Source organism: Hemitrygon akajei, chromosome 4 (assembly GCF_048418815.1).
Source record: "Hemitrygon akajei chromosome 4, sHemAka1.3, whole genome shotgun sequence".
NCBI lineage: Eukaryota > Metazoa > Chordata > Chondrichthyes > Myliobatiformes > Dasyatidae > Hemitrygon > Hemitrygon akajei.
Genome location: NC_133127.1, coordinates 145,687,084 through 145,706,384, shown reverse-complemented (window position 1 = coordinate 145,706,384; position 19,301 = coordinate 145,687,084). Strand labels below are relative to the sequence as shown.

The 19,301-nt window shown below is 40.8% G+C and overlaps 1 protein-coding gene across 2 annotated transcripts in view; it reads right to left on the bottom strand.

The window, feature by feature from the left end:
* Positions 1 to 19,301, bottom strand: part of LOC140726746 (transmembrane protein 182-like) — a 54,134-nt gene that overhangs the window by 4,384 nt on the left and 30,449 nt on the right. For both annotated transcript variants that reach the window (XM_073043528.1, XM_073043527.1), the window contains exons 2-5: positions 17,132 to 17,227; positions 16,394 to 16,531; positions 3,193 to 3,289; positions 226 to 321 (exon numbers count right to left, since the gene is read on the bottom strand). In XM_073043528.1, coding sequence (XP_072899629.1) covers positions 226 to 321; positions 3,193 to 3,289; positions 16,394 to 16,531; positions 17,132 to 17,218 — 418 coding nt within the window. In that variant the 5' untranslated portion in view covers positions 17,219 to 17,227. The remainder of the gene's footprint in view (positions 1 to 225; positions 322 to 3,192; positions 3,290 to 16,393; positions 16,532 to 17,131; positions 17,228 to 19,301) is intronic.

Here is a 19,301-nt window from a genome sequence, read left to right as displayed (position 1 = left end):
TCTGCTGGGCAAATGACTAAACCCTTAGCCTTAAGAGTGTGGTAAATAGTGAATGTGTATAGTCATCTTAATTCACATGTAAAGCTCTTTGATTTATGAATGTAGATACCTGAAATATTGCTCCATCTGATAAAGCTGAGCTAACCACAAATACCAGTTGTTATGTAAGAAAAAATACTCCTTATTGCCAGTTATATAATAGTTTGCTTAATGAAAAGTACTTACAGATTGAGGATTCAAATTCTTTTGTGGTTCTCCCTTCAACGTTTGGAAATGGGGAATGAAAGGCGTGCACGCAGCATTTTAAAGGTGGTTGGTAAACTAAACGGAGAAAGCAAGAAATCATTTTCGGAATCACTTAAACAATAAGTCCACAATATCAATGGCATACCACATTAAAAGCAGGATTGGAAGTTGACGTAGCAGCTCATGGTTTCCTTACTATTTAACGGCTTCACAATTGGAAATGTACTGCTTAATTAGAAATAAACCTTTTCCTGGGAATTCTGTCCAAGTTCTGTCGCTGGTATGTGTTTACTGCCAGAATATGTGGCAACACTTGTAGGTTGCCCCAGCATACCCTTGGGATGTTGGTTGTTAACACAAACAACACGTTTCATTATGTACTTTGATGTACACATGACAAATAAACTTAGATATGGAAATCTTGGGTCAATTATCATGTCAAACTCTTAAAAACTCAATTAATAGTGTTGCTTGCACAGTCTGATGCCAATTCCAGTGAAAGCACATATATTTAAATAATTACAACCAGATATTAAAAGCTATTAAAGAAGGCATGACACGGTAACATAGGAGTTAGTACATAGTGTTACAGCACCAGTGACTAGGGTTCAATTCTCATTGTTGTCTGTAAAGAGTTTGTATGCTCTCCCCGGGCATTTCTTCCAGATGCTCTGGTTTCCTCCCACATTGCAAAGTTAAACAGCTAATCGGTCACAGGGGTTCTAATAGGATGGTGCAGGTGCATTGGGCCAGAAAGGACTGTTACTGTGCTGTATCTCTAAATTAAATTAGGTTAAATTAAAGCCACCGCAAGTTTAACAGCGACATGATCTAAATTTGAAAATGATGAAGTAACTGTTTATTTCTTTACCTCAATATTTCTTTGCATTTTTTTCCATCTGGGTGCAAACTGGCAGCGTGAAATTGTCACATTGTTCAAGAAGAAGTTTTGATGCCAACACCTTTCCTACTTTTCCCCTGGTTCCTCACAGGTAATCTGTTGCACACTAGTTGTGGACTGAGATGGATTTTGAAGGAGAACTCCACTAATATGCACTTGAATTGAATAAATGGATAAAAGCTGACTGTTTTATTCATAAGCAGTGAAGATGTATCGAGTAAGTCTCTGTTCATGTGATATCACATGATGTCTGTTCATGAGACAGCCTCTTGCAGATGGGAATATATTCAACTCTTTTGATTTCTGGATTATTACTCAAATATATCTTTACTACAGAATCTGACTGATCAGGAGATTTAACGTGTGGGCTAGAAGATGGATACAGAAAAGAGACATTACTTTGTATTCGACAGCAACACTTTTCAGGGACATTGTAGCATTGATAAGATGACCTACACCTGCACAAGAAATTTTAAAATAAAAGTATGAAGGCTTTTGTTCAGTTACATAGGATGCTCACTAGACCATATTTGAAGTGCTATCTATGCTAGAAGTGGATTCACTTGGTCTAGGACAAGGTCCTGTAAATTGCTGAGTGGAGGGAAGGGGAGACATTAGAGAGGGCCTGACCATAAACATACAAATATCTTTAGGACCAACCTTTTTTATGCCATGGACCAATACCATTAAGCAAGTGGCCCGTGAACCCAGGTTGGGAACCCCTGCATTAGATTCTGGGATGATGCCCAAGGACTGTATATCTCTTCAAGGACTCAGGTGCCATTGAGATTGAAGGCCATGGAATAAAACCCGTTGTGTCACCATCAATAGAAAATTAGTTACAAGGAAACAGAGCAGTAATGCAATTTTCTTCTCAGGATTGAAAGAAGTGTATAGTGCAGTTCCCCAGGGCCAACATTACTCTTAATATATATATGTTTTACGATTTGTACATGGCTACACAGGGTATAATTTCCAAATCTGCAGATTACATAATCCTAGGAGTCCTATTGAAGTAGGAGGTGGCTCATCATGGGCACAGACCTTCCCATCACTGAAAGCATCTGCATGAGGAGCTGCCTCAGCAAGGCTGCATCTATTAGCAATGATCCCCACCATCTGAGGCATGTCCTCACTTGCTGCTGCCACCAGGAATTACAGCAACCTGTAGCCAAGTGGCTAAGGCGTCGGTCTAGTGATCTGAAGGTCGCTAGTTCGAGCCTCTGCTGAGGCAGTGTATTGTGCCCTTGAGCAAGGCACTTAACCACACATTGCTCTGTGACGACACCAGTTCCAAGCTATATCAGCCTAGTGCCCTTCCCTTGGACAACATCGGTGGCGTGGAGAAGGGGAGACTTGCAGCATGGGCAACTGCCTGTCTCCCATACAACCTTGCCCAGGCCTCAGTCAAACATTGAAATTGATGGACAGCCGAAGAAGAAGAAAGACAGGATTAGGATCCGAGAACAGATTTGGAGGCAGATTCTTTTGAAAGAGAGCTTGCTGAAAGTACAGTAGGAAAAGATTTGCAGGGCTTGTTGAGACAGTGTAGCTGAATTGCTCTTCTATAGTTGAATATCCACCCTGCTTAGTCATTTCTACAATTGTGTATTGCCTGAATAATTAAAGTCTAATGGTGACAGTCCTGTGTGAATCCTGTTCCAGTAATCATTACAGAGGCAATATTACCAGTTGACTGGTGTTGAAAGTAACAACTGATGAGATTGCAATGGAAGAGTCCAGATGAGTCCAACAGGGAATTGATGCCAAGATCAGGGTAGAATACTATGGGTAGACAAGCTTTGGACTATTCTCATGGATTTCCCAGTACGTCACTCACCATATACTGGAAATTGAAATGATGAAACAAAATGTTGCAGTTAGCACCTAATCCTGGAAGGTTAGAGCAGCATCATACTATCAGATCCCAATCAACTTAAAGAGATTCTACAAAACATAAATGTTCATCATCAGCACAATTACCATGGGCCAAAAGCCTGTTGCTGTGCTGTACTGCCCAATGTTCAATATTTATATTCACTTACTGTAAATGAATTTTTTAAGTTGATACTTCTCTTCCTTGTCGCTAAATGAACATCTCCAGAAGAAACCCTCATGATGGTAATTTAACCTGTAATCCTTCTGTAACAGCACACAAAGTAAAGATAAGCCATTTATTAGCAGAAAGATTTACAATTTTACTTAAGCTTTTTACTTCAGTATTTTAGTTAAAACAATTAGTTTTACACAGTTTGCTGATTTCCAGTTAAGGAAATATTAATCTGTGTATACAACACTGTCATCTGTAAAGCGTACAACTGATGGCCAAATATGCAGCTGGATTGTATGACTGAGATACTTAGAGGGAGAACAGAGTAAAAACAATATAAACTCCAGATGCTAGAAATCAGAAATTAAAATAAACGTCGGGAAATACCTTGTAGATCTGACATGATCTGTGGAGAGAGAAACAAGCTAAATGTCTGAAGCTAATCCTGTGAGGTCAGTTTCTCTGTCCACTGATGCTAGCTGACCCACAGAGCGCTTCTAATAAGTTTTTCATATGTTGTTGCAGCAAGTGTTTATTGATTCCATGTTAATATGCATTCGAGGTAGCTAAGGTGAAAGCACGTCTCCACAGTTAGACATGTAGAAACACAGTAGCAGTTACAAAATGGAGACTAGTCACTCATTAAATTACAAAATGGAGAAATGACTAGGTATCCTGTGATGCAACCATAATTCTATTTCTATGGTCTGACAGACATAACTGGCCAGCTAAGCATACCTTATCAGTACTGAGGCAATTTGTGCTGGATACACTAGATCATAGAATGCTACAGCAATTTCTGACTCAGAGAGTGAACGTGGCATCTGGTTCAAATAATGGGACAACCCAGAGCCAATCAACTGCCCATCAGGTAGTTGAATCATGGTGCTGCTTGACCTGCTGATTTCCTCCAGTATTTTGTGTGTGTTGCCTTGGATTGCCAGCATCTGCAGATCTGCCTCTGACACCTAAGGCAAGCTCCTGGCATTCACATGTGGCAGCACCATCAAACCAGTCGCTCTAGGCAGATGGAGCTCACCAGCTGTGGTTGGCAGCTCATGTAGGAGAAGAAAGACTCTGATCTCAGAGTTCTGCTGTCAGTCATGAGGAAGGCTTCAGGAATAAACACAGAGGTAACATTTAGACCTGAAGTCCCTAAGGCAGTACTACGCTGAGTTCAATGCTGACTGGCAACTGCTGCAACACTGCTGGTGCCAGACTGTACTGGTCTCTGCTGTTCCTTTGGATTCATCAGCTGCATAGAGAAGGAAGCCTGCTACATGGGCAATAGCTTGCTCTCCATATTGTACTGCCCTGGCTTGTGGATCATGTAGGCAGCTGGGATGCAGCATCCGTGACCGACCCTGACCAATGGAGGGCCTCTCTTCACTTGCAATAAAAATAATAAATCTTTGGCACTTGAAACAAAGCTAAGTAACCATGAGTTTTCAACCATTCAATTTCCCTAACAGTAATTTATAAAACAGATGCACTCCTGGCAAATGCATTGTTAATTGAGATTACGTAAATCAAACAGACTGGCTGAGAGAGTTAGGAAAACCAAGGTTCTGGGAGTTCACATAACAGACAATCTTAGCTGGTCCCTCAACACCACCACGTTGGTGAAGAAAACACAGCAGTGCCTCCATTTCCTGAGGAGATTGAGATGAGTGAAGCTTCCCCAGCACTGCCCCCCCCCCCATTATAACTAACTTTTACAAGAGCACCATCAAAAGTGTCCTATATCTGATACAGAAAATGTGACGCATCTGACCAGCAGTCCCTACAAAAGATTGCAAGGACTGCTGATGGGATCATCTGGGTCGGTCTTCCATCCATCAGAGATATTTATCAGGAGCACCGTGTACACAGGCCACTTAGCAGTGCGAATGTCTTTTCCATCTATCCAACAATCTCTTTGACCACCACACCCCTCCTCCCACCACAATTAGGTAGGATGTATCTGAGCATTAGGACAAGAACTGCTGGATCTGAAACAGCTTTCAATAATACTACTGAACTCCCTACCACTGCCAAGATCTCATCAGGCATGAAGCACCAGTAACTTTATAATATTTACTTTTTAAACTTGTGTTGTAAATGCCTCTTATTGTTGTTAATTTACTTGTGGCAAAATTACTTTATATGTTGTGTGTGTGAATTACATGTACTGTGTTGTGCACCTTGGTCTGGAGGAATATTGTTTCACTTTGCAGCAAACAGGTATATGGTTGAATGACAATAAACTGAACTTCATCTTGGAATACATTATGGACATCTTGGTGCAGTGTATTCCTGTGAATGCACTGTACACTTTAGCCAGAGGGTGGTGAATCTGCGGTATTCATTGTCTGAGGAGGCCAAGTCTTCCTATATAGTTAAAGTGGAGGTTGATAGGTTCTTGATTGCTAGGGGTGTGAAAAGTTACGGGGAAAAGGCAGGAGAATGGGTTTGAGAAGGATAATAAAACAGCGATGATCAAATAGTAGAGCAGACTCAATGGGCCAAATGGCCTAATTCTGATCCTCTGTCTTATGGTCTTATGGAATGGAGAATAACATGTCATAGCTGCAGTATAACTTCAAACTCTACACCATAGTCCTCCAGATGCAAGTCCAACAAGTTCTTCATCTCTTTATCAATCTTTTTATTGATTCAAAAAGAGCATATATACAAGCAAGAGAATTATCTCAAATACATATCAACAACAATACATACAGAAGGTGAAATAAACATTAGCAAAATCATATATAGTATTAATCTGATATAGAATGTATAATCAAGAAAAAGATAATTAATTCTCCTCTTATCAATTCATAAAAAGAAAAAAAGACTTTTTGAATTTTTTATATGAAAAAAACCCGACTATTCTCCACAGACAAAAACAAAAAAAAAAGGACTGGGCAGTCCATCCTGAGAGTAAAACCAAGAAAAGAAAGACTTTCTGATCAATTCAAAAACTTCGAAAAAAAAATAACTGGAAGAGAGGCAGTACAAAATCAATAAATCAAATCATATGAAAATATCGAATATAACTTAAACAGGACATGATGGAGGAAAGCCAATATAAACAGTAGGTGAATTAGGGTCCTTCCATTTAAGCAAAATGGCTCTCCTAGCCAATAAAGTTGAAAAGGCTATCATCCGCTGAGTGGAAACAGGAATATATCCTGTTTCCGATGGAATAATCCCAAAAATTGCTGTAAGTAAATTTGGTTGTAGGTCCAGATCCAAGACTTTTGATAAAGTTTTAAAGACATCTTTCCAAAAATTGTCCACCTTTATGCAAGACCAAAACATGTGAGTTAAAGTGGCCACCTCAATTTTGCATCTATCGCAAACAGGATTGATACTGGGAAAAATACGGGCTAATTTATCCTCTTCATCAATTTGATCATTTAATGTTAATGATATGTTAATAATATTAGAATGTGCACATCCAAACCTCTATTGATCATCAGTGCTTCCAATTTTTGTTAATATTCTGAAGCCTGGGTCGCACTCTTAACTGCAAATGTGCTGCTTCCAATGCCAAGTTTCTAGATCGTTAAACCTGACGTAGTAAAGCCAGAACAGAACTTGCATTCCTTTCCAATTATTGAACAAGTCAGTAAAATTAAATACCAATCTTTGATTATATTTGTTCATGGGTGTACATTTAATAATATAAATTCACAAGGATACTTTTTCGACCTCTACATTTAATTGTATTTCACCAGTTAAGTTATATAATTGTAATCCAAGATATTACTTCAGTGTACGATAGGATGGCTCACTGAAGTAATAACACCTTGCAGTTTCACACTAGTTGTTCTCAACCTTATGATGTTCACAATGTAGTCAGATAGGAAACATGATTATGCGGTTCCTCATCCCATCACCAAAAAGTCAACCATTGCATACACACATGCAAAATACGTTGATAGTCTCTCTCTCCTTTGTGGAATGAGGTTGCTTTCCTGCAGAAGAATTGGAGACAATCTCTGCAGTTATGTTTACTCAGTCAGAGGAGCGTGTGGTACAGTTCATGGGCTCAAACGTCACAGAACCAGTGAATGGAATTCAATGGAATTCACAAGGATCCCAGGGTGCACTCGTATACAATCTCACATCCATCTTCCACTTCTACCATAAACTGACCAAACGGTAGAAAGAGGCACCTCTCACCTGCCCTCCTTCTAACCTGAACATGCTCTTTGGATCATTCCCAAGTCAGGAGCATAACACACACCTTTTGAGTGTGTTCCATCTCTTATCATATGAGTGATTAGATATGAGGATATAAATTGCTATCTTTTGCCCAGGGAAAAGAAATCAACAAACAAGAGTGAATGGTTTAAAGACGAGAGGGAAAGCACTTAAAAGGGATTTGAAGGGCAACTTCACACAGAAGGTGGTGTGTTTATGGAGCGAGCTCCGAGAGGAAGTAGATGACACAGATACAATAACATGTAAAAGACATTTTAAACTATGGATCAAACACAGACAAACTGGACTAACTCAGATGGACATCTTGGTTAGTATGAATGAGTTGGACAGAAGTGTCTGTTTTTGTGCTGTATTACTCTATAACCCCATGACAACAGAGCACCAGTTCATCTGAAAGTCAATCCATAAAGTGTTTCTGGATGGTGGATTTAAAATGGGATCTGTACTTAGTGAATTCGCAGCAGCAAATGGTGCTGGGCTAGGGGAAAGAGTAACCTGTGTGCCATCTCATTGATTGGGAAGAATGTTGTGAGCAATAGATTTGTCCTCATAAAGGGGAAAACTTAGATTGGGGGTGTGAGTGAGGAATTGAGGATATAGAAATAATCATTTTGAACCTATGTAACCTCTGCCTAAAAGAATAATTGGAACTGAATCAGAATTTTTGAATTGAAGTAAACTCTGTCTTCAGCATCCGGCTAAGACAGACTGATTACCAGTTCTCCCCGGCTAGCAGAGAGACATTGAGAGTTTGCTAACATTGTACATTGCACCCTCGAGTAGAGAGGAGGAGGGCTCAGCGATAACGACAGGAAGGAACATCCAGCTGTAATTAAGTCAAGGCCAAGCAAAGGGAATAACTGATAAGGATTAGACAGCACATCCATCTGTAATTAAGCCTTGATCTAGCAGACTCTCTTGTCTGTAACTAAGTTTTGCACCAACAGACTCGGTGGGCTTACCAGTTCAAATAACATCCTGCAACAGTAATGAATGGGGCTTACTATGTATAAATATACGGTCGTAACCTGAGGGAACGGGCCCACTTGTCGAATGGTGGCAGTACGTACGTGCCTTCCCTTTGACAACTGGGTCTCACACTCCTGCAGGAGGGTGCACAATAAACTGTTGTAATTATAAAAAGCTAGTCTCCTGAGTTTTATTCAGATTCGACTTCAACAGGGGAGGAACAAGTTATCAGGAACTGAAAGTACAGGACAAGTACAGAAAAAATGAAATCTAAGGTTTTGCTGAGAGTGCTTCTTGCAATACATTTCTTAATAATATAAATCACATCTCAGCAAATAATTTCCGGATTGTTGCTTGAATCATAAAGAAATTCCAATCTACAAAAAGATTAGCATCTTAAGGAGAATGTTATGGGAGCAGTGATTTCTGTTTCTAGGACAAACCAAACCAAACTGTAGAGTACACCTCTCAATTTTGGCAAACAGAAACTTGAATCCATATTTCATTTTGTACATAATGGCACACAATCTAAGACACTAGACAAATTTTCTCAATTGACCCAACGTTATTGCAAACTGGTGTTAGGTAAAGCAGTGCTATTCCTCTAACTTCTTTCTGAATCTTTCTCCCTGAGGCACTGTAACATTTCTCCAACATACTTCGGTCAGTGTGGAGCTATTCTACAGGGCAAATGGCACTGCTCAACCAACAATGCTTCTATTCCAGAGCTAAACTCATCTCATCCAATACAGAAATGATGCTGGTGTTTGTGTATTTTTGTAGGCCAAGCTCTAAGTCATCAATTTGTTTGCTCAAACAGATGGCAAAATAGGTGTAATATTTAAATCAATGGAAAAAAGTCTCTCCTATTCTGTCAGACCCACCCAGGCAGACACCACCCTGCTGACAGGAGTCACCTGTCACTTGTTTACAACTCATCACTGCAGGCTTTTTAATCCCAGTTCTTATCCACCGTCACTTGTTCACCTATCAAACCAGCCAGCCTCAACCAGTTGCTCCTGGCTTTTAGTTACCCTGTCGGGTTAAATATCTGTTCCCTCTTATTTTGTGCCCCCCCCCCCCCTTTTGGCTTGTAAGATTATACTGTTAAATCATCTCCACTGCTCTACTTTTGGCTCAAGCCTCCCCTACATTTCCTGACAGGATGGGTTGACCCAGCAGAGTACATTCACCTAAAGGAAGTCATCCATCAACTGCAGTACATGATCTCAAAAAAGCACAAAACCATTAACCATCTGTTCCCCACTTTCAACCAACTCTCTGTCTCAATTCAGCAACACCTCACCAGTCAACCACTTCTTGTGGGACCCCGGATTATGGTGCTCGGATGCTTCAATGATCCCCAACCCAATGCCCTAACTTGCTGTCCCAATCCATGTTACAATTTGAGTTTCAGCCATCTCTGTATTCTCCGGACTGAGCCAAGATTGCCTTCGTCATCTCTCTCCTGACTGGGCGAGCTCTGACTGACTGGGGCAATAAAACTACCGTTTGCAAAAAATATGAGGAACTCTCCACTCAGATGTATCAGGTCTTCGACTATACCAGACGTGGAAGGGGGGCAGTAGATCGAACACTTCATCTTCATCAGGCCTCATGCTGATGGAATTCAGGATCCTCGCAGTGGAGAATGGCCGGAATGCAAAAGCGCTGCAGGCTCACTGCTGTTACGGCCTCTCAGAGTGCTTGAAAGACAAGCTGTCCAGCCAGGAAATACCCACCATCTTCAAAAGCATCAATACTCTGCCCCTCTGAATTGACAAGCATCTCACAGAACAACCCTGTCGATCATCAGCCAGAACCCCATTCCTAGAACCCTTTCAGGTGGCAGGACCAACATCATCAACATGACCACAGTCAGAGAGAGCTCCTTCAACACCACCCCCCTCCCCAAGAGCATGAGCTCTTCTAATGTGGCCATGGTGACCATGACAGTGATTGAACAGTTCTCCAAGGCAGCCCGCTTCATTACCCTTCCCAAACTGTATCAGCCACTGAGACAAGGACCTGGTTCTCCTGCATGAAGTTCACTTCCATGGTTTCCCTCAGGACATTGTGTCGGACCCCGGCTCACAATTCATTGCCCATTTCTGGCAAGCCTTCTGCTCCCTGCTCTGCAGCTCAGTGAGTTTGTCCTCTGGCCATCATCCACAGACCAATGGTCAATCAGATAGAGCCAATCAACAAGTGGTGAAGTTTGAATGGTGTTTCGCCAGCTCTAACCCTTCCACGTGAAAGAAAAATCTGTCCTAGGCCGAACTGTCCCCCAATCTACACACCTCCTCTGCCACAGGTGTGTCACCCTTTGAAGTGCTTCATGGCTACCAACTCCTGTTGAACTCCATAGAGGAGCCAAAAGTGCAGGTTCCATCCATCAGGGCCCTGGTTCACCGATGCCAGAATGCTTGGAAGAGGATAAGGGGCATCATCCAAGCTGCCAATGGTGCCTACTGCCACTAGGCCAACTGCCAATGGCATCCCACCAGACTACTCTGGCCTGAGGACCTTGTCTGCTATTCCTCCAAGATCTGCCCCAGCACATCAACTGCTGAAAGCTCTCGCCCCAGTTCACCGGTCCCTTTAAAATTACCCATTTCATCAATTGAGTCACTTGCTGTCTCCACTAGCACCATCCCTTAGGATCACACCTATCTCCCATGTGTCCTGCCTTAGGCCCATTTTCCACAGATCATTCAATCCAGCTGAGTCTGTACCTCCAGAGCCAATGATGCTGTAAGGTGGTCCCATGCACATGATTCACGTCACCAAGGATGGGGTGTGCAGTACCTGGTGAACTGAGAAGGATATGGCCTGAAAGGGAGATCTTCAATGCTGTCCAGTTTAATCTTGCATCCATCGTTCATTGAGGTGTTCCACCAGACCATTTGGATCATCCTGGCCATCAGATGTGGCCTCAGGGGCAGGAGGGGTCCTGTCAGACCTACACAGGCGTGTACCTCCCAGTCTCCACCCAGTTGGTAAAAGTTACCTGCCACTTATTTTTATGAGGCATTTATTTCATTGATTCCTAAAAAAGGAAAAGACCCACTGGAATGTGTATCCTGTAGACCTATTTCTTTATTGAATGTAGTTTTTTAAATTCTCTCTAATATTCTAGCTAATAGTCTTGAGAATATTTTGCCTAATATTATTTCAAATGATCAAACAGGATTTATTAAAAATAGGTACTCACATTTTAATATTTGAAGGTTGTTAAATATCATTTATTCCCCCTCAGTCAAAGAATCTGAATGTATTGTATCTCTGGATGCAGAGAAAGCCTTTGATAGGGTGGAGTGGCCTTATTTATTTTAGGTTTTGAAGAGGTTTAATTTTGGCCTGGGATTTATTTCCCCAAATTCCAACAGTATGTGGACTTTGCAATGAGGAGGGAGAACGCATAGGACCTGGTTTACACAAACATCCCCGACGCGTACCAGGCAGAGCCCCACCCCCACCTCGGATACTCAGACCACATCTCCGTAATGCTAATCCCAGAATACAGACCGCTGGTCAGGCGCTCTAGACCAGTTCAGAAGCAGGTGAAAACCTGGCCAGCAGGAGCCATCTCTGCTCTTCAAGACTGCTTTGAGCACACTGACTGGCACATGTTCAGGGAAGCTGCCACCGATGGCAACTCTACCAACTTAGAGGAGTACAAAGCATCAGTGACCAGCTACATCAGAAAGTGCATTGATGATGTTACTCTGTCCAAGACCACCACTATACGTGCCAACCAGAAGCCATGGATAACCGCAGAGGTGCGTGTGCTGCTGAGGTCCCGTGACTCCGCCTTCAGAGCAGGCGACAAGGCAGCTCTAACAACAGCAAGGACCAAACTGTCCCGAACCATCAGAGGGGCAAAGCGTGCACACGCCCAGCTAATCCACAGCCACTTCCAGGACAGCGGCGACACGCGGCGCATGTGGAAGGGCATCCAGGACATCACCAATTACAAGACAACATCACCTGACTGTGCAGGTGATGCCTCCCTCCCAAATGCGCTGAATAACTTCTACGCCCGGTTTGAGGCGGAAAATGACGTGGCAGCGAGAACGTCAACCCCTCCTACAAATGACCAGGTGCTGTGTCTCACCGTGGCCGAAGTGAGAAGAACCCTGTGCAGGGTCAACCCACGGAAGACTGCTGGACCAGTCAACATCCCTGGTAGAGTGCTCAGAGGATGTGCAGACCAGCTAGCAGATGTTCTCACTGACATCTTCAACATCTGCCTGAGCAGCACCACCATTCCAATGTGCTTCAAGGCCGCCACCATCGTCCCCGTGCCGAAGAAGTCTTCAGTGTCCTGCCTAAATGACTACCATCCCGTTGCACTCACATCCATCATCATGAAGTGTTTCGAGAGGCTCGTCATGAGGCATATCAAGACCCTGCTGCCCCCCTCACTGGAACCCCTGCAATTTGCGTACCATCCCAACCGCTCAACAGATGACGCCATTGCCATCACCCTCCACCTGGCCCTAACCCACCTGGACAAAAAAGACACATACGTTCAAATGCTGTTTATAGACTTCCGTTCAGCATTCAACACAATCATCCCTCAGAAACTGATTGGAAAGCTGAGCCTACTGGGCCTGAACACCTCCCTCTGCAACTGGATCCTAGACTTCCTGACCTGGAGACCTCAGTCAGTCCAGATTGGGAGCAGCATCTCCAACACCATCACACTGAGCACGGGGGCTCCCCAGAGTTGTGTGCTCAGTCCACTGCTGTTCACTCTGCTGACCCATGACTGTGCTGCAACACACAGCTCGAACCATATCATCAAGTTCGCTGATGACACGACCGTGGTGGGTCTCATCAGCAAGAAGGACGAGTCAGCTTACAGAGAAGAGGTGCAGCAGCTAACGGACTGGTGCAGAGCCAACAATCTGTCTCTTAATGTGAACAAAACAAAAGAGATGGTTGTTGACTTTAGGAGGGCACAGAGCAACCACTCCCCGCTGAACATCGACGGCTCCGCAGTAGGGATCGTAAAGAGCACCAAATTTCTTGGTGTTCACCTGAAGGAGAATCTCACCTGGTCCCTCAACACCAGCTCTTAGCAAATAAAGCCCAGCAGCATCTCTACTTTTTGTGAAGGCTGAGGGAAGTCCATCTTCCATCCCCCCCATCCTCATCACATTCTACAGGGGCTGATTGAGAGCATCCTGAGCAGCTGCATCACTGCCTGGTGTCTTGATTTGACTTGACTTGACTTGACTTGATTTCCTGGATTAAATTGATTTACCATGCCCCGGAGGCTGCAGTTATAACTAATAATCAAAAGTCACCTTATTTTAGATAATATAGAGGAACCCGTCAGGGTTGTCCTCTTAGTCCTTTATTATTTAATTCGGCTTTAGAACCACTTGCTATCACTCTTAGGGATTCTAATTCTGTGCAGGGTATTAAGAGAGGGGATAAATTACATAAGGTTTCATTATACGCGGATGATTTATTAGTTAACATTTCAAATCCTAGGAAATCTATTCCTTTTATGCTATCTATATTTATGGAATTTAGTATTTTCTCTGGATATAAACTTAATTTATACAAAACTGAATTCTTTTCTATTAATAATTATTCTGATTATTATGATCAAAGACTTTTTAATATTGCTAAAAACCATTTCACTTACCTTGGTATCAAAATTACTAAAAATTTTAAAGACCTATATAAGTATAATTTCTCCCCTCTAATTGAATATACTCATAAGCACTTTCTAAATGGTTGCCTATGTCGATGTCATTGATAGATGGAATAAATGCTATAAAGATGGTTATTTTACTGAAATTTTTATACTGAAATGTTCCAAAAACATTTTTTGATAAGATAGATTCTATGATTCTGTCTTATGTTTGGAATAACAAAAGCTCTAGAGTGAATAAACTTTTATTGCAAAAATCAAAAAAAGATGGAAGACTGGTCTTACCAAACCTTAGATTTTATTACTGGGCAATTAATATTCATTATATTACTTTTTGGATTTATAATATAGATAACCAGGATTGCCCTTCATGGTTACATTTGGAGGAAAATTTGGTAATGGGGTTTTCTTTAGCTTCTTTATTTAGAACTCCCCTTCCTATTTTGTTCTCCAGAATAGGTAGACAAGCTCTCAACCCTATTGTTAGACATACTTTAAAAATCTGGTTTCAGTTTCGTAGATTTTTTGAATTGAATAATTTTCTACTCTAGTAATATTTATTCTAATTATTTTTAAACCATCAACTCTGGATAAGGCTTTTTTAACATGGAAAACTAAGGGAATAAAAACGTTTTTAGATTTGTTCTTACAGGATTGTTTAATGTCTTTTTCCCAGTTAATGGATAAATATGACATCTCTAATACACATATTTTTAGATACTTACAGGTTAAGAATTTTTTATGTGATTTTCTCCCTTGGCCTACTCTTCAAATTTGGCTTATGCTATTTTTCAGCTTAAACCTTTTCAAAAACAATTAATAGCTATCATTTATAAATAGTTAATGAATGCTCGCATGTCGCCTCACGATAGGGTTCAACACACTTGGGAAATAGAACTTCAAAATTCACTTTCAGATGATCAATGGAGCAAAATTTATTATCTAGTTAATAATTCATCTATTTGTGCACGCTATTCCTTAATTCAGTTTAAGATAGTACACAGGGCCCATAAGTCCAAAGATAAATTGGTGCATATTTTTCCTAATATAAGCCCTATTTGTGACAGATGTAACACAGAAGTAGCTACTCTAACTCATATGTTTTGGTCCTGTGTAAGCTTAAATAATTTTTGGAGGGATGTGTTTAGAATACTATCTAAAGTTTTGGATGTGGATGTTCAACCCAATTCACTTACTGCAATTTTTGGGATTATTCCAGAGGAAGTAGGTAGAGTATCTGCTTCCATTCAACATGTGATAGCCTTTTCAACTTTACTGGCTAGGAGAGCTATCTTGTTATACTGGAAAGATTCTAATCTGCCTACTGTTTTTTATTGGCTCTCCTCCATTAGGTCATGTCTAAGCTTGGAGAACATTAGTAGCCAGATGTTTGATATACCTTTTAATTTTGAGCAAGTCTGGTGACCCTTTATTCAATATTTTCATATCATTTAACTTATTTTTAATTATTTATTTTTCTTTATTCTCTTTAGGGAAAATCCTTATCCGTGAAGGTTCGGAGGTGACGGGAAGGATGTTTTTTCTCTTTCTTTTTCTTCTATTTTTCTCCTCAAGTGGACTGCCCAATCTTTCTTTTTTTCTTTTTTTTATTCCAATTTACAAATGTTGTAGTTTAGTGGGTTTTTCCTTTTATTAAATAAAATTTTCTAATCTTTTTTTTACAATTTGTTAAGAGGAGTTGTGGTTTCTTGATTATATTGTATATATAACAGCCTAACATTATACCTATCTGATTTTGATAATATATACTTTGCTCTACTGCTGTTTATACGTCTTTTGTATTATCTGTTTGCTAAACTTCTCCTCTGATTTGTATTTTTTACTGGAAAATCAATAAAAAGATTGAAAAATGAAATGAAATGAAACCATATAGTACTTACAACAAAATAATGAAATTCAACATTGCCTTAAGTACAACATCACAGCCTGTGGCTCTCTGAGGAAAAATATGTTTGAATATCAGGTCATTAAACCAGACACAAAACCAAGACATAGACAAGACAGCAGTGCTGTCCCATGTACTGCCTACAATACACAGCCCAAAGAAATGAAGACATATCACCAATGTTCACTCTGCAAGAACCTCCAAATCTACAGACAAGCTAAGCAATACAATCTCAGTGCCTTAATCAAAGAGTTAATTCCACTAAATGGACTTAGACTGGCAACACACACAAAATGCTGGAGGAACACAACAGGCCAAGCAGCATCTGCGGAAAAGAGTACAGTCAACATCTTAGCCTGAAACATCCACTGTCACTATGTCTAAGGAGATGAATATGTAAATTTGTAAACCACATTTCATTTATTTGGCTATTTTACTCACCAACGCAGCAGAAGTGTGAACACCGAAGCAACCCCCTAAGCAACCCTTACGTCTCTTACGTTTCCGATTTTGAGTAGGTTCATTTCTAGGCAACACTGCTTCCTTTCCACTTGATTTGGGGCTGCTATTGAAAGTTTCCTGAAACAGAGCTAAGTTTAATTAAGCATTGCAACACCATCAGTCACTTTCACATTCCTTAAGTGCCCTCCCAATTCCCCTTTGAAAGCCCAAACTGATGTTGTAACAAAAACTTTAAAAAATATGGTTATTTTGGTTAAAAGGTTACATTCCAAGAAGTATCCCAATCTTGGATATGGAGCCCATCCAGTATCAAAATAAGTTTTATTGTCTTTGCATCTACAAAATTACTCATGCTGTTAGTTTATTCGAATACATTTCCATCCCAACTTTATTAGTAATTTAATTTTGTTAGGTCCACTAGTAAAATAGCTTATGATTCTATGCTTTACTTCTTTGACAACTACAAAGTGTATATAGGATACAGACTTCTATGAAGGTTGGATGGTGAATACATGTTTAACTGTTTAGTAAAGGAAAGTTTTAAAAAGCAGGATTTTGGGCAGCAAATGAAACTAAATCATGGAGAATTACTTGCAGTAGTTTGTTAACAGTGTTGTTCACTGAAGGGACCAGTGTCAATTCATTTGTAACTAGTCTACGAACACAAAAAGAGGCAAGACATAAATATTCAAAAAAAACTAAAAATGCAAACCCTACCGTGGAAACGGTTGACACTGTGCCAGATGTCAGATCAGTTGCGTTGTCAACAGATTCGGTCAGATGCTTAGGTGAACCTCGCAACATACCAACTTCCTGAATTTCATAAAAGGAATGTGTACAAGACAAGACACTCATTAAAAGCACAGAGACAAAGCGACATAATGAAATGTTAAATAGTGAGACCATGGATTTAGGGTGAAGTTTGGATTTCAAACTATGAACTGCCTTATGTAACAACCTCAACCAAAGGTGTAGTCATTGACATTCAAGTGGGCCTGTCTACGCCTGCCTTTTCATTCACCACATGAAATAGCCCATGTTTCAAATATAACAGAACACTACTATCCAATTATTTTCCGTGACATTGTAGACAGCTTTTGAGCTGTATCCTGCACGAGTTGTGGGAGCTCACTAAATTTTATCAACCACCACCCCATCCTCAAATTCACTTGACCCATTTCTGATATCTTTCTCCACTTTCTGGATCTCTCTGTCACTCAAGAGATAGACTATTTACTACAAACCCACTGACTCCCACAGCTACCTTGATCCACCTGCTCTCTAACTGCTCCCATTCACTCCAAGATAATCTGGTTTACCGCTAATCCTCTTGGTTACCCCGCTTTTACCCTATTAGATACACACCTTCTTGTCAACCTTCCTTGCATCTAAACAAGCTTCTTTTGTCTCCTCCCCAGTTCTGACAAAGGATCTTTCGCCTTTGTCAACTCTTCATGCCCTGTCCAATCTTGAATCTATAAACATCTGCCTTGCATATACGCAATGACTTGGCCTTCACAGCTGCCTGTGGCAATGCATTCCACAGATATACCATCCTCTGGCCAAAGAAATTCCTCCACATCTCCATTCTAAATGGATGTCCCTCTATTCTGAGGCTCTGCCCTCTAATCCTAGACTCTCCCACACCATAGATAAATTCCTTTCCACATCCACACAATAGAGCTCTTTCAAAATTTGAAAGGTTTCAGTGAGATTCCACATCATTCTTCTGAATTCTAGGGAGTACAGGCCCAGAGCCATCAAACACTCCTCATGAGATAAGCCTTTCAATCCTGGAATTATTTTCATGAACATCCTTTGAAACCTCTCCAATGTTAGCATATCCTTTCTTAGATAAGGCACCCAAAACTGCTCACAATAATCCAAGTGAGACTTCACCAGTGTCATATAAATCCTCAATGTTACATCCTTTTTTATATTCTAGTCCTCTCAAAATGAATGCTAACATTGCATTCTTCTTCCTCACTACCAAGTCAACTTGCAAATTAACCTTCAGAGAATCCTGCATGAGGACTCCCAAGTCACTTTGTACCTCAGATTTTTGAATTTCTCTCCATTTAGAAAACAGTCTACGCTTTTATTTCTTCTACCAAAGTGCATGACTACTTCCTTATACTGTATTCCATCTGCCATTTCTTTGTCCATTATCCTAATCTGTGTAAGTCCTTCTGCAGTCTTGGTGATTTATCTCACTTCAGAACTTTCAGTTTCCCAAGCACCTTTCCCTAGTAATGGCAACTTCACTCACTTGTGTCCCCTGACACTCACAAACTTCCGGCATACTGCAAATGTCTTCCTCAATGAAGACAGGTGCAAAATACTTATTCAGTTCATCTGCCATTTCCTTGTTCCCTCATTACTACCTCTCCAGCATTGTTTTCTAGAAATCCAATATCTACTCTCACCTCTCTTTTACTCTTTATATATTATTATCTGGCTTACCTTTGTATTCCATATTTCCCTCCTTATGACTTCTTTAGTTGCCTTCTGTTGGTTTCCAAAGAATTTCCAGTCCACTAACTTCCCACCAATTTTTGCTCTATTATATGCCCTCTCGTTGGCTTTGATGTTGGTTTTTACTTCCCTTGTAAGCCACGGTGGCCTCATCCTGCCTTTAGAACACGTCTTCTTCCTTGGGATGTATCTATCCTGTGCCATCGAAATTGCTCCCAGAAATTCCAGTAATTTCTGCTCTGTCATTATCCATGCTTATATCCCCTTCCAGCCAACTTTGGCTAGCTCCTCTCTCATGCCTCTGTAATTCCCTTTACTCCACTGTAATACTGATATATAAAACCAAAAGACCATAATATATAGGAGCAGAATTAGGCCATTAAGTCTGCTCCACCATTTCATCACGGTTGGT